Here is a 23,223-nt window from a genome sequence, read left to right as displayed (position 1 = left end):
TTATATTGTGTTAAGATAGATCCAAAGAAAAAGACATTAATATGATTTCTATCAAATTTAAATACACCGCTACAATTAATTTAAATTAAAACCAGCTAAAAAAACACTTTAATTGCCGTTTTACATAAATAATATTCTTAATAATTCTTTTATATTAAAATTCCTGATTGACGTAAATATAAAAATATTGAAGGAATAAGTTTCAATTGTATTTACAAACATTTTCAAAATTGTATTTTAGAAGAACATTTTAATCATACAAGAAAAGTGATATTGAGTATTATAGTTTAACTTATAGGCTTTTTACACCAAACCCAAAACCAGGTTTTCGGCAAAAAGTTTTCGAAAACCCGAAATCTTTCACAACGAACATTTACACGTTGTCATTTGATATTTAAATTTGTTTAACACCGGATCTCAAATTTTTCATTATTGATGAAAAAAACATTTCAGAATGAGCCTCAGAACTTTCGATATACTCTGCAATGAACTAAAGGATCTTTAAATGCAAGATACAAAGTTTAGCTTATGTAGGTACTTATCAAGTTGATTTTTAGGAAGGTAAAGATCTATACGAGCTCCAAAAGATCGAATGGGATCCAGTTATTGAGTAATTTAAAAAACGTTTCGATACGAACATACAAAAAACTCCCAGTATATCCAAGTTCTTCCTTACACACAGTGAAGATGTTCTATACGGTATGTATTCTCTCAAGATTCAATTTTTTGAAAATTCTTGAAGAGCAAACATTCTCCTAAGGATTGTTCTTTGCCGTCGAGACCCTTGAGTCGATAATCCTTTCCAGTGCTGTAATAGAGCAGCATATCAGCGCAGACAAAGCCGTAACACTAGCTCGTTTCGAGAAGAGTTTCAACTGAAGTTCTGGGGACGGGTGAAATGGGCTCACGACATAAACCAAGAAGAACTAGAAGCTTGATTGGTTACAGCTATCCTTTTTGTTCACTTCAACCGGTCAGAACAATTCACCAAATAGAAGCTAATTGTGTAGAAAATATACGATTAAAGCAATAAAAACCAAAGCACTGAGGATTTTCTTGATGTTGGCATCGTTGTCCATCAAAGATTGATAGCCCACTGTTGTGGTTTTATTCACTGGAAGAACGATTCCCACATTGTGGAATGTTTTGGTGCAAATTTTCCTAGCTCGCTGCGACTTAGCCTGCACCAGAGATTTCGTTTCGTACTTATTCTCCTCCACAAATGAACTTATCGCCTTTCTCATTCTCATATCTCTCAAACTCTTGTGATTGAACGGAGTTACCGGAAAGTCTTTCTCCAGGTAGTAAGCGAAAGCGTCCAACATACATATTTGTGGCGACGAGTTAGAAGACGCATCCTTTGGAAACGTCATTACGAACAAGTAAGTCTTCCTCGTCCTTGGGGTCGTAACGCCAGTAGCCATAGTGAATTCCGGTTCCTCGCTTAACAAAGAGCGTTTGAAAATCTGGAGGACCACAAAAGAACCGCCAGTGCCGCAAATAGTCACCGGGGCTTTTATTCTCGACCTTGGAAAATTTTCCATATTCTGTAAATAAAAGGTAATAATTCTTGAATATAAGAATGAAACAACAACAACTTGTGTGTGCTACCACCAAGTTCATAGGCTGGAGTTATAGCTATTTCACGGGGGCCAACCCGATCATCAGACTCCTTTAGTGGTGCTTAATCGCTTTTTGTTCAATTTAATTTTTGAAGAACTTTTGCCCGAGCTGGGCTTGAACAAGCTATCTAGCGTGTGAGGAGCTAGTGCACTACGCACTACGCCACCGCACCCACATGAAAGTTGTAAGCCAATTACAGGTTTTTTCGTTCTATCGTACTATACTGAACCGATTAGCATTTTTCTAAGTACACACAAGTAATTGTTGTTGTTTTATTCAGTTTCTTTCTATTATCTCCTCTCTTTTTCATAAGCCAACGATTTCGATTGGATTCGTATGAGGAGGGAGATGGGGCGAAAGAGTTGACACGGGTCAAGATTTTTTTAAATTTTTACAATTTTAAGGAGGTTTTTGTATGAAATTTTATACTCACAGTTTTAAGGCAGCTGCTTGCCGAATTTATAATTATTGAATATAAGAATGAAACAACAACAACTTGTGTGTGCTACCACCAAGTTCATAGGCTGGAGTTATAGCTATTTCACGGGGGCCAACCCGATCATCAGACTCCTTTAGTGGTGCTTAATCGCTTTTTGTTCAATTTAATTTTTGAAGAACTTTTGCCCGAGCTGGGCTTGAACAAGCGATCTAGCGTGTGAGGAGCTAGTGCACTACGCACTACGGTAATAATTCTTATTTTGTAAGGAAATTGTATAAATAATATTACTAACCACGACCAAATTTATTACAAAATGAAATATTTGTTTTGACACCAGCCATCAGCTGTTTCATTTACATTAATTTGAGCGCTGAATTTTTCGAAAGGTTTGTTTGTTTAGTTCAACTTTGAATTGCAACTACTTTTCGAGAGGTTTTCTATAAAACTTGTGGCTTACGAAAACTTGTCGTTTACCAAAAATATATGGGAAAACTTGATTTTACGATGTAGGTTTTCGGCGAAAACCGATATTATCGCGAAAACCGAGTTTTTGGTTTGGTGTGTTTGGTTTAGAGTGTCCGCATTGGGCGAGTAAGAAAGTTTTAAGTTAAAGTTTGATAGGCTAATTTCATAAATGTTTGTCTAGCTTTAAAAATCAAAGTTCAAGCCAAGTTCTCGATGGGCTGCTAATAAATCTAATTTTTGAATTGACAATTATATGAGTGCTTGAAGTTAGTGCCCCTTTTTCGAATTTTATATTTGAAAATTGTTCCAAGTTGTTCCTGGTTTGTTCCAACAAAAAATTGAAAAATACCTAAAAATGGGTATGATACAAATTTCCAAAGATATTCGTAAAATTCGAAGTATCTCACAATAATAAGCATTTCAATTTAGAATAAATACGAATCGAAGATTCAATATTTGTGTTGAAATATACATTTTTTTTCTATGAAGTTTGAATTTATTTTTTCGTATTTCTTAAGATTTTGACATCTCAATAATAATTTCGAAAATAAATTAACATTCATAACTATTTTTTATCAGTAAGTGGGAGTAAGGGTTTATTTTCATTTAACAATAATTTGATATAAATAAACTTTATCAAACTTCACTTTATAGTGGCTTTCTTATTCGCTTTTTAAAATTTCACTTAGATATGACAGTATTTTTTCCATCTTTTCTTCTAAAATTGTTACACGAACTCCTAAGCTGCAAAAAAATTCAAGTATGTTTTATTAGAATTTAAACAATTACTAACTAAAAATTTAACTTACGAGTCTTTAACATTATCATCATCAGTGTTGGTAGAAATAACTTCAAAATATCTGTATATAAAAAAAGAAAAAATATTTTAAATATTGATATCCTCATTTGTCCCAAGAACGTATCCCAGAGTAAAAACCAGATGCATACGTATGCATGTATGTATGTGTGCATTGACTCTTGACGATTTAATTGCGTACACAAGGGCAAGAAAATATGAGGTTATTACAATTTTCTCGGTGAGTCTTTTCCGGACTCCGTTGGCAACGGCAACGAGGGATGGGAGCAAAAACTGCAGTAAGATAAGATGATCATCATTGATCATTGATTCATGGACACCGATTAACGAGCAAAAGTATAGTGAAGTACTTTGTTATTTGGAAATAGCTGTTTTACAGCAGTCGGCTTGAGCCAAGAGTGTGTTCAATGCTGCCACCTGATGCGAGGAGTTTCAGGTGCTCAAGCGGCAGTGTTTAGGACGCTGTACAGGCTTACACCGAACAGCCGAATCTTCTTACGTCATAAATATTCAAATCATATACAACGTGGCTCGAATTTACAGGGTTCACAATTTCGTGATAAAACTTGTTCGAGGTCACATTGCCAAAGCTTAGTCTTCGATGAACAATTTAATATTCAGGACTTTCTATCCGAACGACGCACGAGTACTTTGAATGTGCACGCTTGAGAGACTTTATTCCAATAGAGGCATTCCTATATAAAAAGGGTGCGGTCAGACGAAGAACAGTGGATAAACGAACACGGAAACCACGTTTTCAAGTAGGCTGGCTTTTGTCATTTGATTTAATGTTTGGGAGTAGCCTGGAGGGACGATAAATCATTTTTAAAAATAGGACAAACAATTTTTGTATAGGGAACCTTAAACAGGTTAAATAGGACATGTTCGAGTGCTCATATAAGTATTCGCATAATGTGACATGTTAAAATTTTAAGATATTTGTACTGCAACTTAAACGTGCAACAGTGCATATAGTAACAAAAATATGAAAGAGCTTATTTTACAACACTTGTAGCTTAAAACTTTGATCCTTGATTTTGTTTGTATATGTTAGCTACTTACATTTTTTTTGTCTCTATGTTAATTTTTAAATTAACTTGAAATCTAAGATTTGTATGTGCTTTCGGGTGTTTTAATTTACAATGGATCTACGAGTATGTTGCCTGTGAGAAAAAAGGAACTTAAGGCTACAAACAATAAAATCATTGTAAAAGTGGCAAATAGGCCTTTTAGCACTCAAGCTTGCAATTGCATGTGTTAAGCCAAATACAATAGGACTGCAATTATTGGATAAGGCAAAAAATAAAAAATGAATATTTTTGTTATATAATAAATTTCAATTGAATTGCAGTTAAGTCACAGAAAGGCGTCTCAAATAAACTGTGTAAGAGATTATTTTTGCTAACTATAGAATAAAAATGATTATAATGTAAGTCTTACTTATCAATTATTGAATTAAATTTTTTCAATTCCTGATCCTCGTAAGACATATTATTCAGTTGATTGGTAATTGGCGACACTTTAGGTTCTTCTTCATCAATTTTCAATTGATTTTCACTTCCATCGGTGGTGTCTGATTTCACATCCGAATAAGTATCGTTTATAATTGCCAAAAACATGTTCTATACAAAATAATACTACAACTTCAAGAAAACATTAAAACTGTTAATTAACAAAACAGTACTTACCATCAATATAAAAAATACAAATAATATGAATGAGACAAAAAAAATTGGTCCGAGAAATCGATTGGCTGCTTCCAATTTCTCAAAATCAAAATCGCCTAAAACCGTTCGCATGAGTGTAAGAACAGCTTCCGAAAACGTACAGAAACCTGAATGCACTGCTCCAAAAACCATAGTTGCCAAAAGCGCAAAAGCAGCAAAAATGATAGCGAACATAATACTGAATCCTAAAAGATCTTTTGCGCACTTCAAACAAACAAATGCAAATTTGTAAGGACTCAGCTACTTATGTAGGTTATAAATGTTGACCTTACCCTTTGAAGAGTGGTACTGAATTGCATCATAGTTTTGTTAAATTTAACGTATTTGAATACTTGAATCCAAACAATAAAAACGCAGACTCCCATTAAGTCTATAAATTTACCGTTCCAATAGCAAATTATATCTAAGCTGATAAATTGATTATTTTCCTGATCATATCTTTTCAACATCGATTTTATAAAAAACGTGTGCCAAGCTACGTATATAACAGTACTGCAAGCAATCTGTAAAAATAAAAGGTTAACATACCTAAGAAATTTTGTATTGAATTATATTTAAATGATTGCTTAGAATGAGCGTGACACAAATGATGTATTTTTAAATTTTATTACAAATGATGTATTTTTTAATTTTATTACTACTGTAATAATGAACGCAAATAATATCACGATTTCTTTAATTAAATACTTCACATAATCAAAATTAATCAAAAGCATAAGAATGGCTTACCAGCAACACTAAGACTTGTAAAATATTAAACAATGATTTATATATCTCCGCAAAGCCTTTTACAACAGCTCCTGAAGTCATTGTAACTGCATAATAAATTACCAATCCAATAAACACTAATGAACATGCCATAACAAAATATCCTCCATGGTTCCACAAAGCAAAGTATCTTAGAGCTTGAAGCTGGTTCGATGTGACTACACCACCAGTAGGCGAAATTTCAGCTAAAAACCTATCGGAATATTTTGTATGTTTAAGTATGATAAGTCCTTTCCTCGAAAAAAAGTATTCTTAATAAAAAAGATTAGACATATAGATTTTAACTAATATAAATTTTATAGTTAAAAGTCTAAGTAATTTTTGAATACATTTTCGCAGAGAGCTTGTTTGTCTTACTTTGCATTGCAAAAAATGTTGACATTGGAATTATATAATACGAATTCTATGACAATTACTCTTGTTGCTGCGTCTACCCAAGATGCATTTCTTAGTTGATCTAATATATTTTCGTTTTCTTCTCTATGAAGATCTAGCAACTCAATGTAACCACCTCCATGATAGTTAGTTATTGTTCCTGAAACTTCATAGGTGTTGGCTTCGGTTTGTGAAGAATGCGTTTTACTAAAAGAAGAGAAGGTGAAAATTAAATCGAAGTTTAAAAAAAGCTAACTTTGAGGGCACGTAAATGTCTATTAATAGCAGTTTTCAAGAAAAAAACATAAAAGACTCGAAAGTTTGTTCGACTACTACGATATACGAAAATTCTAAATCCTAAGTCGAAGTCAAATTTAGGACCTGTTCTTCAGGTTGAACGTCATGCATCAGTGTGACTTCCTGACTACGTAAATAAAAACTAGTTGCGAAGCACCAACAAGACTCGGTTACAGACGAATTTACTGTTTACAACCCACGCAATTTAAGGATTATGAGCTTCGGATATGCTCATGGAACTTTATGTCCCTTGACCACTTGCAGACGAAACATTAGGCTGCTATTAAGCAGATATTAACACCATCCAGGAATTACTGAGGACTGATACCGAGAAAACCAACAACGCACGGCTTTGTCATTGGAAAATCAGGCAGCATGTCATGAGCAATAAGTGCATCAACGAGAGCCTCCTGATCATCCGCATCGAGGCAAAGTTCGGCAACATTAGCCTAATATGCGCACCCGCCCCCACAGAAGAGAAAGGTGACAACACCAAGAATATTATGTTCTTTAATCTCTTGGACAAAGCATATGAGCAGTGTTCTAATTACGACATTAAAATGGTCCTGGGCGATTTTAATGCTAAGCTGGGAAGAGAAGTCATCTTAAGTGGAATGATCGGGAAAAATAGCCTGCATTAACTAAGATAGATTAAGGCTCATCGATTTTGCTGCTGAGCGAAACATCTTGTAGCCAGTACGCATTTTCCTAACCTAAACTCCCTAACATTTACAAAAGAACTTGTAATTCTCCAGATCAATCAGATCGACCATATTGCTAACGACGCTAGACAAACTTCCAGTATCATGGATGTTCGAACTTTCCGAGGAGCTAACATCAATTCAGACCACTACCTCTTTGAAGCCAAGGTAGCACTTCGGGTTTTCACCCGAGCCACAAGTAGCCTCTTTCAAAGTTATCTGCAGCCAACACAATGTATCGAGGACAAGGGGCAAAAGAGAAGCCGTCTCTGACGTGCTGGGTTTGAAAAGGCTACCAACAAGATAACCTAGTTTGAGGAATGTCGGCAAGCAAATGCAGCCAAACAACAGACAGAAAATAAAATGAAAAAAGTGAAACGAAACTTACAAGTACATAAACCTCGATACCGAAGGCTGTAAAGACGAAAGTGAAAACATCATAGTAAAACCGCAGTCAATGGTCGGAATGGAAGGAAGACTTCTGCAGATTGTATAACAGATCGACGACCCGAATTCCGCTATATTACGGCAGATCCTGGGAAAACCCAAATACATAAAATTGAAATCCACCACCTCCTCATTAAGTTTCAAGTCCAAATATTACAACATTTATAGGGATCAGCTGTATAGAGCTATGCCTAGTTATAGCATTCCCGTCAAACTCTCCGTTTGTGCAGGATAAAAATGGGTATTCACGTTGCTTAATAAAGTCCGTAAACCACTTTACAGGACTTCGATATCAAAAAAGGCTTAGACAAAGTGATGCTGTCATCAAGAAAGGACCTTCAACAACAATGTCACCATCGACAAACGTAGCAACAACAGCAAACGAAGAATTACTCCTGCTACCGTTCTTTCTTTGGGCTAAGAAAGCAATTGAGTAGCAAAGCCCTCTCACGAGCGACCAAAGTGTCGCTATCATCCTCATCATCCCCGTCCTACTCTACGGTACTATACATGGACTATGACAAAAGCGGATAAAAGCGCCTTGGCTTGTTTTGACAGAAATGTTCTTCACGTGATCTACAGTCCCGTATGCATAGAAGATGTGTGAAGGAGATAATGGAAAGAGGAACAGTTGGGGCTGTGGAGCCCCGCCGTAGACTTAACCAGAAGGGTAAAAGTTCAACGACTGAAATGGCTGGGTCACGTAAAGCGCATGAAAACCAATAATCTGGCCCTGAAAGTCTTCGAATCCACACAAATGAAAAGTAACCTCACCCAACATGAAGTGCGGAACTGGATGACAAGAACCGAGTTAAATGAAGAATTTTGTTTGGTGAGGCCCTAGTTTACACAGGACTGCAGCGCCACTTTAAAACATTTTAAACTTACTTAAATGTTGGGTTGAAATCAATGTAGGTATATAAAAATTGTACTCTGATTATTACTCACTTAAGAAATGGCGAATGATCTTCTCTGCTCCTCATATACGGACCAAAGCACGCTTCGAAATTATTTTGGAGAATTTTATCAATTTTACACGGTTCACTTTTTACTCTTATTTGTCTCAACCTTGGGGTTCCGAAAAGTACATTTCCATCAGTAGATACATTCATCAATAACATTTTTTCTTCAATTTGGCTAATTCCATCAATAAATGTCGTTTCTGCAAATGACCACCAGTCAGAAATGGTAATGATATCCTCATAAGTTAGTTGAAGTCCTTGTTTATTGACTGTAATCCTATTAGAAAATAAACGCTCTATTGTATTATTAAAATAAAACATTCCAATTTCTCTTGACGATGTAGCTACTGAAAATAAAATAAATAACAAACGTAGTTGTCTTAGGTACTTGATGAATCAAAGAAAAACTCTTACCTATTGTTGTTACAAATACAAAAACTAAATAAATTAACAAATCCTTGAATTCATCCCTTTTTGTAAGCTGATTTCTTCTTAATTTGTTTTTATTTAAAAATTTTCTGAAACGATTCTCGTTTTTCATTTCCATTACTATTTTTGATTTTTAATAAACTGATCTAAACAAATTCAAATGTTTTCAATTGCCAATACAATTCACTTTTTAATCATTAAGTTTTTCAAAGTGAAATTAAAACTTTTACCCACTTTGAATTTCTTTAAATAAATTTCGATGCTTAAATTTTCTTAGAGCTTTGATAACTTTGGAAGTACACGTAAAAGTTTGTGCGGTTGACAGTAAATGGGGTATAATATTTTCAATTAACCGTATATTTCCTTAGCTTCGATTTTCTCAAGATGTATTAGCAGATTATTAATTGTTTTTTCCATAATAACTATCCGTTCGTCCAACCTTATGAGGAATAAAATAATAGCCATAAATAATTGTTCAGAAATATAAAAAATAAAAGCTTACTCATTTAGCTCTAATACTTGGTTTTGTTTCGGCATACTTCCAAAAAACATAAAAGTAAAAGAAAAGGACTTAAATTTAACAAGGTTCTAGACCATTTATTTTGTGACAACTAAGGTTCGAATGTCCGTTTAAATGCATGTATTTTTTTTTTACTCAGAAAGCCGGTGGATTGACTTCTTTTATAAACGCCAATGATAAAAGACTTTATCCTAGGGCTGAAAGATAGCACATATAATTAAATAAAGACCCGATTTATTTTTAATAAACACGATAGGGCAATTCTAAAAAAGACGATGATGATAAAGGCAATAGGGGCATACAAAGCTTTATTCATTTCGAAAAAATAAAATTCTGTTGTAAAAGACGATTACTAGAGACCAAGTGAGCAAACAATTAATGCGATTGTGACCAAGTTTCGCACTCAGTTTACTTTATTGGACATTAAACCAACCACACGAATGCGTACAGTGCGTACAGAAGAAAATATTGCGTCTGTTTCTGAGAGTGTTGCTGAAGACCGTGAAATGTCGATTCGTCGCCGTTCGCAGGAATTGCGTTTGTGTTATTCGACCACATGGAAGATTTTACGCAAAGATCTTGGTGTAAAACCGTATAAAATACAGCTCGTGCAAGAACTGAAGCCGAACGATCTGCCACAACGTCGAATTTTCAGTGAATGGGCCCTAGAAAAGTTTGCAGAAAATCCGCTTTTTAATCGACAAATTTTGTTCAGCGATGAGGCTCATTTCTGGTTGAATGGTTACGTAAATAAGCAAAATTGCCGCATTTGGAGTGAAGAGCAGAAGAAGCCGTTCAAGAACTGCCCATGCATCCCGAAAAATGCACTGTTTGGTGTGGTTTGTACGCTGGTGGAATCATTGGACCGATGCTGTTGGACGCAACGTTACGGTGAATGGCGGTCGCTATCGTTCAATGCTAACAAACTTTTTGTTGCCAAAAATGGAAGAACTGAACTTGGTTGACATGTGGTTTCAACAAGATGGCGCTACAGGCCACACAGCTCGCGATTCTATGGCCATTTTGAGGGAAAACTTCGGAGAACAATTCATCTCAAGGAATGAACCGGTAAGTTGGCCACCAAGATCATGCGATTTGACGCCTTTAGACTATTTTTTGTGGGGCTACGTCAAGTCTAAAGTCTACACAAATAAGCCAGCAACTATTCCAGCTTTGGAAGACAACATTTCCGAAGAAATTCGGGCTATTCCGGCCGAAATGCTCGAAAAAATTACCCAAAAAATTTCCGAATGGACCACCTAAGACGCAGCCGCGGTCAACATTTAAATGAAATTATCTTTAAAAAGTAAATGTCATGGACCAATCTAACATTTCAAATAAAGAATCGATGAGATTTTTCAAATTTTATGCTCTTAAAAAATCACCGTTTATTTGGTGAATTAGAGATTTTTAAACGGAAAATATTGAACTTGGAATTATGGAATGTTTAATGGCTTTTAAATATAATATACGAAGCAACTCAAGTTATACAATTAAAGAAGTACCGAATAGAACTGCTTTCTAAAAAAATTGAACGAATAAGTCTCCATGGAAATCCACTTAATGGACTTAAATACCAACGACAGTTTAGTTGATAAATATTACTTACCAATCACCAATTAGTATTCTTAATGTCAGGTTATTTTCCATATTAAGACCAGATGCACACTTTAAAGTTTCTTTTTACGAAAGAGTTACGCCTTTTTATTAAAGGGGATAATATTCTACTTTTGTAGAATTCTTACCGTAAGGGTTATCCATACATATAAAATGTTTTATTAGGTGGACCTCATTATTGGAGTTTTTAGCTTAAATTTATTCTAAAATGTATTGTTCGTCCTGACCAAGCGAACACAAATTAATGAAAATTATTAGACACAACTCTAAGAATTTGTATAGTATTTTAACTATTCTTTTAATTGTATATCTAATAAGTCAGAAATATCTTTAAGTCGATAAAAAAAAGAACTAAATGATTGTAAATAAAACTGTACTGAGTTATTTGTCTCAATAAAGTTAACTTGAACTTGAAAAAAAAACTTGATCAAGAGTGGATGTTGAGCGATTGTGCATTTTGTTCTTGGAACTTTGATAGAAAAAAGGAAAGCTGAAACAATAAATGCGATCTCTTTCAACTTAATTTAGTAAAATACATTTACAAACAAAACGTTTCCCGTTGCTCACAAATGTATTGATATGTTTGATAGAGGCATAATTGAATTTAAGATTAATAAGAATAGAATCTAATAAGAATATTTGATATTCCTGTTAACTACCCTTAACCTTACCCTTATTTTTATACAATCCAAAACATACTCACGAATTGACAACATCATTTTTTCCATAATAATCCTCATCTCTTTCATCCTTCGAAGAACTCGTCGTTTTTATGTTGGAGGCAAAATTGCTATTCTCAAATATCAAAAGTAATTTCTTCTTGAATTCTTTAAACCCTGTAGAGTCTTCTATAGTTGTTTCAGTTTTTACTTCTGAAAACGTATCATTTATTATGGCTAAAAACATATTCTGCAAAGTGAAACAAAATTTTAATTTAATACATATATAGATAAATACGTTTGATTTTCTTTTCTCTTACCAAAAGTATGAAAAATACGAACAAAATATAAGACAAAAAATATATAGGACCAAGTATAGGACTGGCTTCTTCTATCTCAGAATAAAAAAGGTCTCCTAGAATCATGCGCATCATAGTCATCAAAGCAGTTGAAAAATCACGAAAGTCAGCATGATTTGTTCCAAATAATAGGACTGATAGACCCGCATAAGCAACAAAGGCAATTCCAAACATAATCATAAATCCAAATAAACTTTCAGCACACTATCAATGTTATAAGACAAAAAAAAAAAACACATATATTTGATCTTCTTGTTAATAACTGAAAAAATACCTTTTTGAAAGTTGAACTGAATTGATACATAATTTTATTAAGTTGAATGTATTTAAATGTTTTGATCCATACAATAAATGTGCAAATACCCATTCCAGTATTGAAAAACAAATTGCAATAGCAAATAACGTCTAAATTGAAAACATCCTTCACCGTCTGCTCTTCGTTTTCGAAGAGATTCTTTAAATATCTTGTATGCCAATAAATGTAAATGAACGAGAGAAGAACAAGCTATAAATAACCAAAAAATACATCTAGGTGTATAAACACTATACAAAATTAACGGTATAAGGTGTGATACATTATTTATTTGGAATATTAATCTTTTGAATTAATGAAATACTTTATAAGCCTTGGAAAAACTAAAGCGAACTTGTTTTACTATGGCAGATCAGGTCGAGCTTAGAAATCAGATGATCAATGAAATCGCTGATGGTTTTTTCTTACCCAAAGCTTCAAATGCTTTGCTTTGACTTTTATTTAAAGTACTCATCAAATATAATACAAATCTTTTTGACACCCGAGCATAGAACTGTTTATCTTTTTTAATTCCGTGTGAGAAAAGCTTTAATTATGGAGCAACAGAAAATTATTCTATCATGGTTTGTGGTAACTTTGTATTAAGTACATAATATAGTATTTTGTGACTTTTATTTAAAAGTTTTAGGGTCTTGAGTTACAGTAACTCACATTTTCGATCGAATGTGAGCCACATTCTCTTAAAATGTTTCACAAAAAGTTACTATATGACACTGCAGAAATATTTTACACATGATTTGCTAGAGGTAAACAAGCTTAATGATTTACCAATAAGAATTACAGCTAATCGTAAATACCGTTACCAAATGCAAGGTCATTGAGGAATAGGTACATTCGATCAGTTTTGTGAGTTGTTTATTGCAGTGAAGTTGTACAGAGAAAAACCCTAATTAATAAAAAAAAAATTTGTGAAACTGATACAAAATTAAAGGTAAGTAAGTAAGCTGTAGTATTTTTGTCCCGTGTTCATTTTTCCTTTGGATCTTTTTTGAAATATTTAATTTTTTTTATAAAAAATAAAAAAGGTTAAAAAATGAAAGAAATAAGCCGGTTTTTAAAGGAAAGTATAAAAAAACTATTGGAGGAACATAATACGCATAGAGAAATCTCGAATAAACTAAAATGTTCATTAAGTACTGTCAGCAAGTATAGAAAGATGCTGAATATAACAACAAAAAGTCGACCGTCAGGAAGAAAACCCAAATTGAATCCTGTTACAAAACGGAACATCGTTAGATCTGTCAACACTGGAACATTTGACAATGCTGTACAAATAAAACGGAACTTATCAGCTACTCAGGGAGTTGATGTCAGCCCAGAAACGGTCAGAAGAGTCCTAAGACAAGCCGGAATGAAAGGACGAGCAAAAATAAGAAAACCCTTACTGACGAATCGCCACCGAAAGCTGCGTTTGCAGTTCGCAAAAAAATATAGAAACTACACCATAACGGACTGGGAAAATGTCGTGTGGTCCGACGAAACTAAAATCAATCGTCTGGGTTCCGATGGCAGAGAATGGGTTTGGAAAAAGCCCAAAGAGCCTCTATCCAAACGTTTGGTAAAAGAAACGGTGAAATTTGGGGGCGGTAACATTATGATATGGGGATGTATGCATTCTTCCGGGGTTGGGGTGTGCTCTAAGGTAGATGGTCGTATGACAGCACAATCCTACATTCAAATATTGAATGATAGCCTTGTCTCATCGGTCAGAAAATGGGGTAAGGGGCTTTCGGACATTGTCTTTCAACAAGACAATGATCCGAAACATACTGCAAGAATCACTCGCGATTGGCTTCAAACTCAAGGAGTCAATGTTTTAGACTGGCCACCCCAGTCCCTGGATCTGAACCCCATTGAACATCTTTGGGGGATCCTTAAACGCAGGATTTCATCTTGGGATCATTGCGCTAGATCTAAGGATGAAGTATGGCAAAGAGTGGAAACTGAGTGGAAAAATATTAGCATAGAAGAATGCCAAAAACTAATTCACAGTATGCCAAACCGGATAAAAGCTGTTTTAGCTGCAAAAGGAGGGCATACAAAATATTGAATTGCATTAGATTTTCAATATAGTATAAACTCACAAAACTGATCGAATTCCAATTTCTTCATTTTGTTTAATTTTTTTTATTTTAAATGTTTTATTTACATCAAAACCCATTTCATGTTATTTCTTAAGTTTTGAACTAATAAAATATTGTTTTTTTTAAAGTATGCAAACATAGTATTAATCTTAATATGACAAAAATCGAAATAGTGAAACTCATTCGATCGAATATGTGAGTTACTGTATATGCTGCGTATATTTATGAGACGAAAACTTTGTCGATGATGAACATGAGCCAATGATGAACATATCAAGGACAAATATGCTGGGCTTAAGATCACAAAACACTACAATAATATAAAAAAGTGTATGTTTTATGAATCATTCTATCTACAAACTATTTTTCTTTTTTACACTTGTTGATAAATCTTTTAAAACAAGTTATGAACTTTTGTAAAGTAGCTTATGTTTAATTTACAGGGTTTGGAAAAGGTAAAACAAATTATTAGAAGAGAAAAGTTTAGTTTATTTTACTAGTATTTTACATCAATTAGATTACATTTAATCTCTTAGACTAAAAATTACATCATTCTATTGTTAAAGAATTAATCATTTTGCGGTAAACGTAAATAAAAAACATACAAAATAATTTTTTTGTATGATATTTCTTTTTATTCAGAGTTTGAACGTTGACATTATGTGTAAAACACTACATTATTTAAATAACCACCACGCGAATTGTTGGAGCATCTATTCTTTTGAGATAATTTTCGGCCACTTTTTGATACATATTAGGAGGTATCTCAGACATAACTTCACGAATGTTGGTTTTTATATGCTCAAGAGTCAAAGATTTATAAAAACGGTCTTTCGCGTAGACCCACAAAAAAAGTAAAACGGTCTCCAATCGCATTATCTTGGTTAAATTACGCGGCCAGGAAATGTATCTTGAAATAAAGCCATATTCGCTCCAGTTGTGTGGCATGTGTCACCGCCTTGTTGAAACCACATATTCTCCAAGCCGTATTCTTTAATAGCAGGCAAAAAAGTCGGTTATCATATGTTCAAAACACTCTAAATTGACGGTAACAGTCATTCTATCGTCATTTTTAAAGAAGTAAGGTCAAATCACACATCCGCGCCAAAGAGCGCACCAAACAATGACTTTTTGTGGATGTAATGGCCTCTTTTCAATTACTTGAAGATTCTCAGAAGCTCTAATACGACAGTCTTGTTTATTAACATACCCAGCGAGTGAGAAATGTGCTTCGTTTATGAGGAAAATTTTGTTCGAAAAATCGCCGTTGTTCAGGCACCCATTCCACGTATCTACGACGCAGTTTGTGAACGGTCAGCTGGCTTCAGTTGTTGTGTGTGCTGGACTTTATATGGATGTTGGTGTAGATCCAAATGAAAAAATGAAATGATGCGCAGTAAGACATATCTTATTCCTGAGAACGACGAGAAATAGACACATTCGGGTCTTCGGCTACACTTTTAAATAGAACAGCTATATTTTCAGTGGTACTAGGGAAACGATGATGCACAGGCCTTACATCTGTAAACATATCGGTAACCAACCCAGTCTATTATTTTCTATTTTCTTCACAATTTTGTCAATTACTTGCCTAGTTGGACGATTATGTAAACCATAGTCTTCTCTTAAAGCACGATATGTGGCTGTGGCAGGATCAATATTTTTGTAGGAGGATTTAAGAATTTGTATGCTTTTTGCGAGGGTTAAGCGATTTAGATTTATTTTCATATATGTTAGTTTCTTTGAAAACCGCAAAATGGATAACCTGTTACATTTAAAGTATAAAAATAGAATATTTTATTATCTTATATTAAATAAGCATATTATTTAATATAAGATTTCTTCAAATATTATATAATACAAATGATTTAAAAATTTCTAAAGAATAATAAAACTTGTTGCAAATTAAATTACCTCACTGATGCAACGGGACCATAATTGTTACGATAAAACTTTTCTTTTTTTGAAAAATCGACCACGTGTTGTTCTGGAGACTGGAGGACGATAAGTTATGATTTCTCCAATAAAAAGTATACTCTGCTATTTTAAAGGAATTGTATTCTAAACAACAAAATTTGTATAGTATAGGACGATCGTGGAATCCTCTACTTCAAGAAGACATATCTAGTGAAATTTTATCCCTTGAAACAAATATTAAAGACTATGCTGCAATTTTCGGCAATCGGCCTTACTATAGAATTGTATTGGGCATTTAAGGTTTATGGATCTAAAAATTCGTAAATGCAAGAAATGTCATTTACAAACAACAAAAAAAGTAATGGCACTAAAAAGCTTCCTTGTGGAACACCTGATGAAACATTTATGTTTTATGAGAACGAACAATCAATTTTTTAGCCACTTCAATAAAGAAGAGTGAATTCCTTAAGAAAAATAGACAAGAGCTCTTAACATTTGAACACAGATATAAAAAAAAGTTAAATAGCTTAAACCAATTAAGTCGACTTAGCAGTCCTTACCTTTTAAGTACAGAAAAATAATTTAAAAAAAATAAGTTGAAAAAATTTGACTTAACACATTGTTTGTAAAATTAATCAATAACAAAAAAATTAACACAGTCTAACTATGTAGTAATAATATTTGACTTACCGAAATAACAATGGTATCTAGAATATTCCAAATAGAATTACAATAACTAAAACTTCCCATTATTTTCACTCTCAACATAAGTTCGAAAGCATAAAACAATGTTATAACAAATAACAGTAATGCACAAAACCAGTCCCTGAAGCCATCGCCTATAATGGAATATCTTAAAGGCTGTACTGTGCTTGATGACAAAATACTTCCAGACGTAGCAAATTCAACTAAAAATCTGCAACATAAAAATTATGGATAAAATTATTTATCTTAAAGAAAATAAGAGAATTATTATTATACTTTATATTGCAGAACAAATTAACATTTGCATTAAATGTTACAAATTCTATTAAAATCATCCGAGTACCCCTATCAATCCATCTGAAAGTTTTTAACTTTTTCAAAGTGACTTCGTCCTCAGCAGGAATTGAGGACAATATTTCAGTGAAACCATCTCTACCGTAAGTGGTTATCTTTCCCCAAATAGGGGGGATGTTGATATATGTGCCAGTTGACTGAGTTTTGCTGTAATGTAATGTAAACTTTTTGATAGGGTTATTTCAAAACAATGTTTTTAAATTCTTCCGGAATCAAAAATAATACAAATTAGGACTAAGTTGTATAGTTGTGTTTTATTGTTTCTTAAGGAATACATATCATCTTTGTATATGAAAACTGGTTTTCATTTACAAAGATATCATTTAGAGTTTAGTATTGAAGACCTTAATAACAACCATACAAATTAAATGTTAATGGGTGATTTTAACGGGCAAATAAGCAACTTCCAGAACTCTTTAATTTTTATCAAACGCTATTTTTTTGCAAAAGAAACTCGTTAGATGAAAATCAAAATTTAAGACTCCGCACCGCGTACCGCCGTGTATAAGCAAAATTTAAGATGCCAAATGATTTTTACATATGTTAAAATTCCTGATTCAGTAGAAGAAGCGACAAATGTTGCGTTTGAACTAATAAAACAGTCTACAACTGCAAATACAACACTTTTTATTTCACCTTGTCCGAAATCGAAATGGTAAAATGAAGACAAGAAATGTAGAAATAAATCTTTTCAATTTTTAAAACTTTTGAGTATCAGTGCTCATATAAAAGAAAAATTAGCTGTAGCAAATCGGCAGTTAATTTAATGTGGCCACAATTTTGTTTTAAGTCTTTTGTTAATGAAAAGTCCAAATTCAAATTGTTTTACGTCAAAATTAACAGCGGTTTCTGCTATGGTAACGAATTTTATCAATGTAAGGAGGATATTGAAATAATCCAAACAAATGAGTTCAAAAGATTATTAAAACTGCACTCGAATTATGCTATCTACGTTGAGTCTGGCTTACCTCTTATTTTTATAAAACACCTGAAGACTAATGCTGATTATTTAACCAAAGTTATAAAAAGAACTGAAAGCAACTTACTCAAAAGAATACTCCTTGTTCTCTTCAATGCGGTTATTCTCATTCACAGACTTTATTTCAATAAAAATTATCTTTTGTATGACGAATTTATCAGTGTCTTTAATGGAGGGTTTGGATGAAAGTTCCTGGTTCTCAAGCGAATAGTTACAGATGTACATGTGTATTTGAATTTGTCGTGGGAAATGAAAATGGCAACTAAAAATAAACAAATGCCGTTGGCCACCAAACAAATCATAATTGAATTGAGAAATGAGGGAACATCTTTGGGTGACATTTCTAAAATAGTCAAAAGACCTCGGTCTTCAATGCAATATGTATTGGACAATTATAAGAAAAAAACGAAAACAATCGCAAACCAACCAAGATCAAGCCGTCCAAAAAAGATTGATCGTCGCATGGAGAGAAGATTGTTGCGGAGTATAGCAAAGGATTCCAAGCAAAGTGCCCCAATTTTAGCAGGAGAGTTAAAAACTAGTGATGGAATTGATGTCTTAAGTCTCACCCCAAACAATTATAAATCTTTTTATTAGAAATGGTTTAAATGGTAGAGTGTGCCGGAAGAAGCCATTCATTCGAAAGACTAATAAAAAAAACTAGACTGGAGTATGCAGTCTCTCACCTAGGGAAAGAAAATACGTTTTGGGACCGGTAATATTTACTGAAAAATTAAATTTAACATCTTTGGTTCAGATGGACGCCCTATGGTTTGGAGAAAGCATAACACTGCACTGAATCGAAACAGTTTGATATCTACTGTGAAGCACGGCGGCGGCAATGTAATGGTGTGAGGACAATGATTCTAAACATACGGCCAAGGTGGTAAAGGAAAGGTTGCTCTCCAATGTTAGTACGCAAGTGAAACACTACCGTCAGTTTCCTATTGAGCACATGTGAGATCACCTAGGAAAAAGATTCATCAGCATACAATCGCCAACAAGAATAACCTTAAAACGATCCTACGTGACGAATGGAACAGAATTTCTCCAGATGCGACCGCCAAGCTTGTCTATTCGATGTGAAACAGATTAAAGGAAGTAATCCAAAACAACGGAGGCCCTACTAAATATTAAGCTACTTTTTTCCTTAAGTGAAGTGATTTTTCTTAAGTTGACTAACTTTTTTTTTGGCTCACCTGAAAAGGTTCGAAAGCAGAAATATCACTTTTAATTGATGGTCGTTTGTGATATGAACCAAAATTTAAATTTTTAAGGTATGCAACGAATTGTTTTAAACTGTTTAACAAAAAATGGTTCTCGCAAAACCCTTAAGCGAAGAAAAGGGAAAGGAAAATAAAAGCAAACAATTTAGTGGGTAATTATTTGCGGAACATCAAAACCTACGGGAAAAATTTGAAAAGTGGAACTTTAGGGAAACATTAATGTTCAATAGACGTGCAATTATGAGCTGCTTTAAATTCTCATCATATTGCGTCAAAAATAAGACTTGAAATTGGTGTTAAGCGTATTTCGACGACGGTGTCATTGAAAAAGAACGAAAAGGAAAAAGAAAATCGTCTCCAATTTAGCAAAAACTACATTTCGGGGAAATCGGAGTGGAAGAAAATCATCTTTTCGGATGGAAAAACATTCAACTGAGAACTATTACTTTCATGGCCTTCGCTAAGAAGAACATTATTTAATCCTTCTACATAGCTGTTAAGGCAGTTTCATGGTGTGGGGAGCAATTCCCTATAGCAAAACCATTGAACTACAATTTCTTACATCCCGAATGAATGTCAATGTGTTTTGTATGGTCTCTATTTATTTGGACCAATACAAATGGTCATTCTAACATTTCAATGCTCCATTAATTCAAAATTTAGAAGTGTTAGTATGGCCTCTGTACTCACATGATCTTAACGCCGCCGTTGAAAATGTTCGGGGACATCTTTCCCGTAAGGTCGTAAGGTCAACTGTCATGGCCATACATATTCAGATATTCTTCAAATAAGATACGAAAAAAAATGAACCTTTTCAGTGGAGAGGAGGTGTAATATATTCGTTTAGTTATAATGACTGGAACAAAGTATTGAAATTTAACCATGAACCATTACGAAGATGAAAATAATTAATATATATTTATCGTCTATATGTATTTGCGAAAATGGTAAACATTTTGAATGTCAACATTTTAAAATAGAAACACTTACTTAATTGGAATAATAAACATCTTACTTGAAATATGTGTTTCTATCTTCATTTGATTTCGTGTATTCTCCATAGCATGTTTTAAATTGATTTAGAAAGGCATTAGGTATTGAACAAGTTGAATTCTCGACTCTTATCTGCCGTAGCCGCAGGCCACCAAGTAATACGGTATTTTCCAACATTGTTAAATTTGCATCTTCATTCTGGTCACCAAATTGCGACATACCTTTAATGAAGGTTTTTTCCATAAACATCCACCAATCATCGACAGTTACTAATTCCCTATATGTCATCTCAAAACCATATTGATTAATAAATGGATGATCAACAAAATGTTTTTGAATTGTATTTGCAGTTTCGAACATAGCTATATCTTGAGTTGACAATAAAACTAAAAGTACGAAATAATACATACACAATTATAACATATTTTGTTAAATTTTTAGTTAAAATACATTTATAATTACCAATTGTTTGGGTTATTAAAAAAATTATAAAAACTATTAAGTCGATAAGATTAAATATGATATTTAATTGCGCTGGTTTTATATTCCGACAAGAAAATGCTTGCATCATGAACCAAATATTTTTTAAAAATCCCTTGTCGGTTTTTTCCATTATTTCGAATTTTTGACAATTATTCAAAAGGTTATTTTTCTAAATACAAATTCCTGTTTTAGTATCGCAGTATATAAACCAAATTCATTCGCACACTAATCGGTTATTTTTAAAGACAGTGGTTTACTAAATTTAATTATTTAAAAAAAAAAATACATACATACATTTATACATATTTGTACAAAATTATAAAAAAAATATTTGAAAGACTTAAATTTCTTTGCAAATAACAAATTAAAAACAAGCAGATATCATAGCGTCATGTTTGTTATTATTATTTTTTTGGGTTCATAAATTTGCCAGAATCTGGTTTCTATAAATCTTAAACCCGATTAACCAATCTGAGTAGCTAAAGTGAGGCATACTTCATCAAAACATGAAATAATCTAAGGATGCAAATTAGAAAACGATGTTTTATTATTTCACAATATTCAGTAACATCTGGTGTTTTGCTAATTACTAATAAATTAAAAATATTTGTCATATATGCATATACATATGTATGTATATGTTCACCTATTATTGAAAATTATTCAATACACAATTCAATCTAAATTTCTTGAATTCAAGTGTAGCAAGTTAAATTTGGTTTGAAGACGACCTTTCGTATACTCTTTTACTCGTAAGAAGTCACAACTTTCATTAATGGTTGAGATGTTCACGATTTGCTGTGTGACGTTCTTATAATTCTTTTTTGCAAATAAACCATAGTCTTATACAGTAGCAGTTTGAAATTTAAGGTGAGATTTTTTGATTAAAAGAGTTTTGATAAACTATTATTAGGTTCTTTTGGCCTTAAACATATGTCCACCTATTTCTTCTTTTATATTGTGTTCATGGACTTGAATTCTTTTAGGGATTCATTATAAGAATCCCATTCAGCTGCTCATCTTTCAAATTTCGCCCGTTAGTTTTCTTTACTGTCTTCTGAGCAAGTTAAGCCCTAAGGCATACTGACAATCTCTATTGACTTGTTAACATGACTAGGGTGAGGACCTTCTCTTTACTATGAGGTTCAATAGCGTTAAAGGAAGGACTAAATAGTCCACTTTGGTTTTCATCAACAGGATAAACCTAGGAATTCATCCTCATACTCCTTGGAAATTTAACTACTATCGGCCTTAGGAGAAGGTTGGGTACATCGCCAACCTCAAGTAAAAAGGCTGACGGAGAGCTCCGGCCACGAGTTATACTTTGAGTGGATGTAGCTGACTCATCTTTTTTATACACACGCAAGGTGATCATCTCAAACCCGTCCTGAGTCACACCTTTGGTCCACGCAGGAAAAATAAGATATATTGATTACCACAATGGCACTCCTATAAAGATCCCTCACTTCCTCTAGCTTACCCCATTCTAGTTGTGAGTCTATAGGAATGGATAGCTGATCTTGATCAACTCAAGAATGTCCTCAATGCCAAGAGGTTCGATTGGAATCTTAAAAAGCCAAACGAGAACTTTAGTTTGACCACATGCCATTGGTCAGACAAGATTGTGCCATCTACATCGCTATTACCGATGACCGCAACCGCGACTTTGCCCTTCGTGACTTCGCTAATCGTCGAATTTCTAATTGAATTGAAAAAAAGTGCCGTTTTGCATCCTGCATAGTATTAACATATTTTTGGGATAAGAATTCCCTCATGGCTTTATAAAGTTCTAACTTGGCCTAGCTCTCAAAGAAGTCTTTGAAGTCTGTAAACACATGGAATATTCGAATGCAAATTTCTAGATATTTTCACATACCCTGTCTAAATGTAAGGTTCTGTTTAGTTGCTGACTTACATGGTCTAAATCAAAATTCATATTTCACTATTATGATTATAATGTTCAA

At 33.4% G+C, this 23,223-nt stretch overlaps 1 protein-coding gene across 1 annotated transcript; it reads right to left on the bottom strand.

Annotated features, from left to right (window-relative positions):
- Nucleotides 1-3,018: 3,018 nt before the first annotated feature.
- LOC129942058 (uncharacterized) lies at nucleotides 3,019-21,486 on the bottom strand. Its single transcript, XM_056050854.1, has 15 exons — nucleotides 21,239-21,486; nucleotides 20,799-21,162; nucleotides 17,501-17,725; nucleotides 17,210-17,435; nucleotides 12,480-12,710; nucleotides 12,167-12,409; nucleotides 11,891-12,096; nucleotides 8,608-8,898; nucleotides 6,197-6,421; nucleotides 5,801-6,032; nucleotides 5,344-5,574; nucleotides 5,033-5,275; nucleotides 4,785-4,966; nucleotides 3,337-3,387; nucleotides 3,019-3,271 (listed from the first exon to the last, which is right to left on the bottom strand). Exons 1-15 carry the CDS (start codon nucleotides 21,387-21,389, stop codon nucleotides 3,190-3,192), a joined length of 3,183 nt encoding a protein of 1,060 aa, XP_055906829.1. The 5' UTR covers nucleotides 21,390-21,486; the 3' UTR covers nucleotides 3,019-3,189.
- Nucleotides 21,487-23,223: the final 1,737 nt, after the last annotated feature.

The sequence above is a fragment of the Eupeodes corollae genome, chromosome 1, assembly GCF_945859685.1.
Source record: "Eupeodes corollae chromosome 1, idEupCoro1.1, whole genome shotgun sequence".
Lineage (NCBI taxonomy): Eukaryota > Metazoa > Arthropoda > Insecta > Diptera > Syrphidae > Eupeodes > Eupeodes corollae.
Note: the sequence above shows the minus strand (reverse complement) of the source record. Positions and strands in the feature narration are given on the sequence as shown.

What these genes read in the sequence shown, in the direction of transcription:
- LOC129942058 (XM_056050854.1), bottom strand. Translation starts at nt 21,389, where the DNA reads ATGGAAAAAACCGACAAGGGATTTTTAAAAAATATTTGGTTCATGATG. An exon ending in TTGTATTTTTTATATTGATG is followed by an intron (nt 4,967 to 5,032) that starts GTAAGTACTGTT and finishes TATTTTGTATAG; the next exon opens with AACATGTTTTTGGCAATTAT. An exon ending in TTTAATTCAATAATTGATAA is followed by an intron (nt 3,388 to 4,784) that starts GTAAGACTTACA and finishes TTTTATATACAG; the next exon opens with ATATTTTGAAGTTATTTCTA.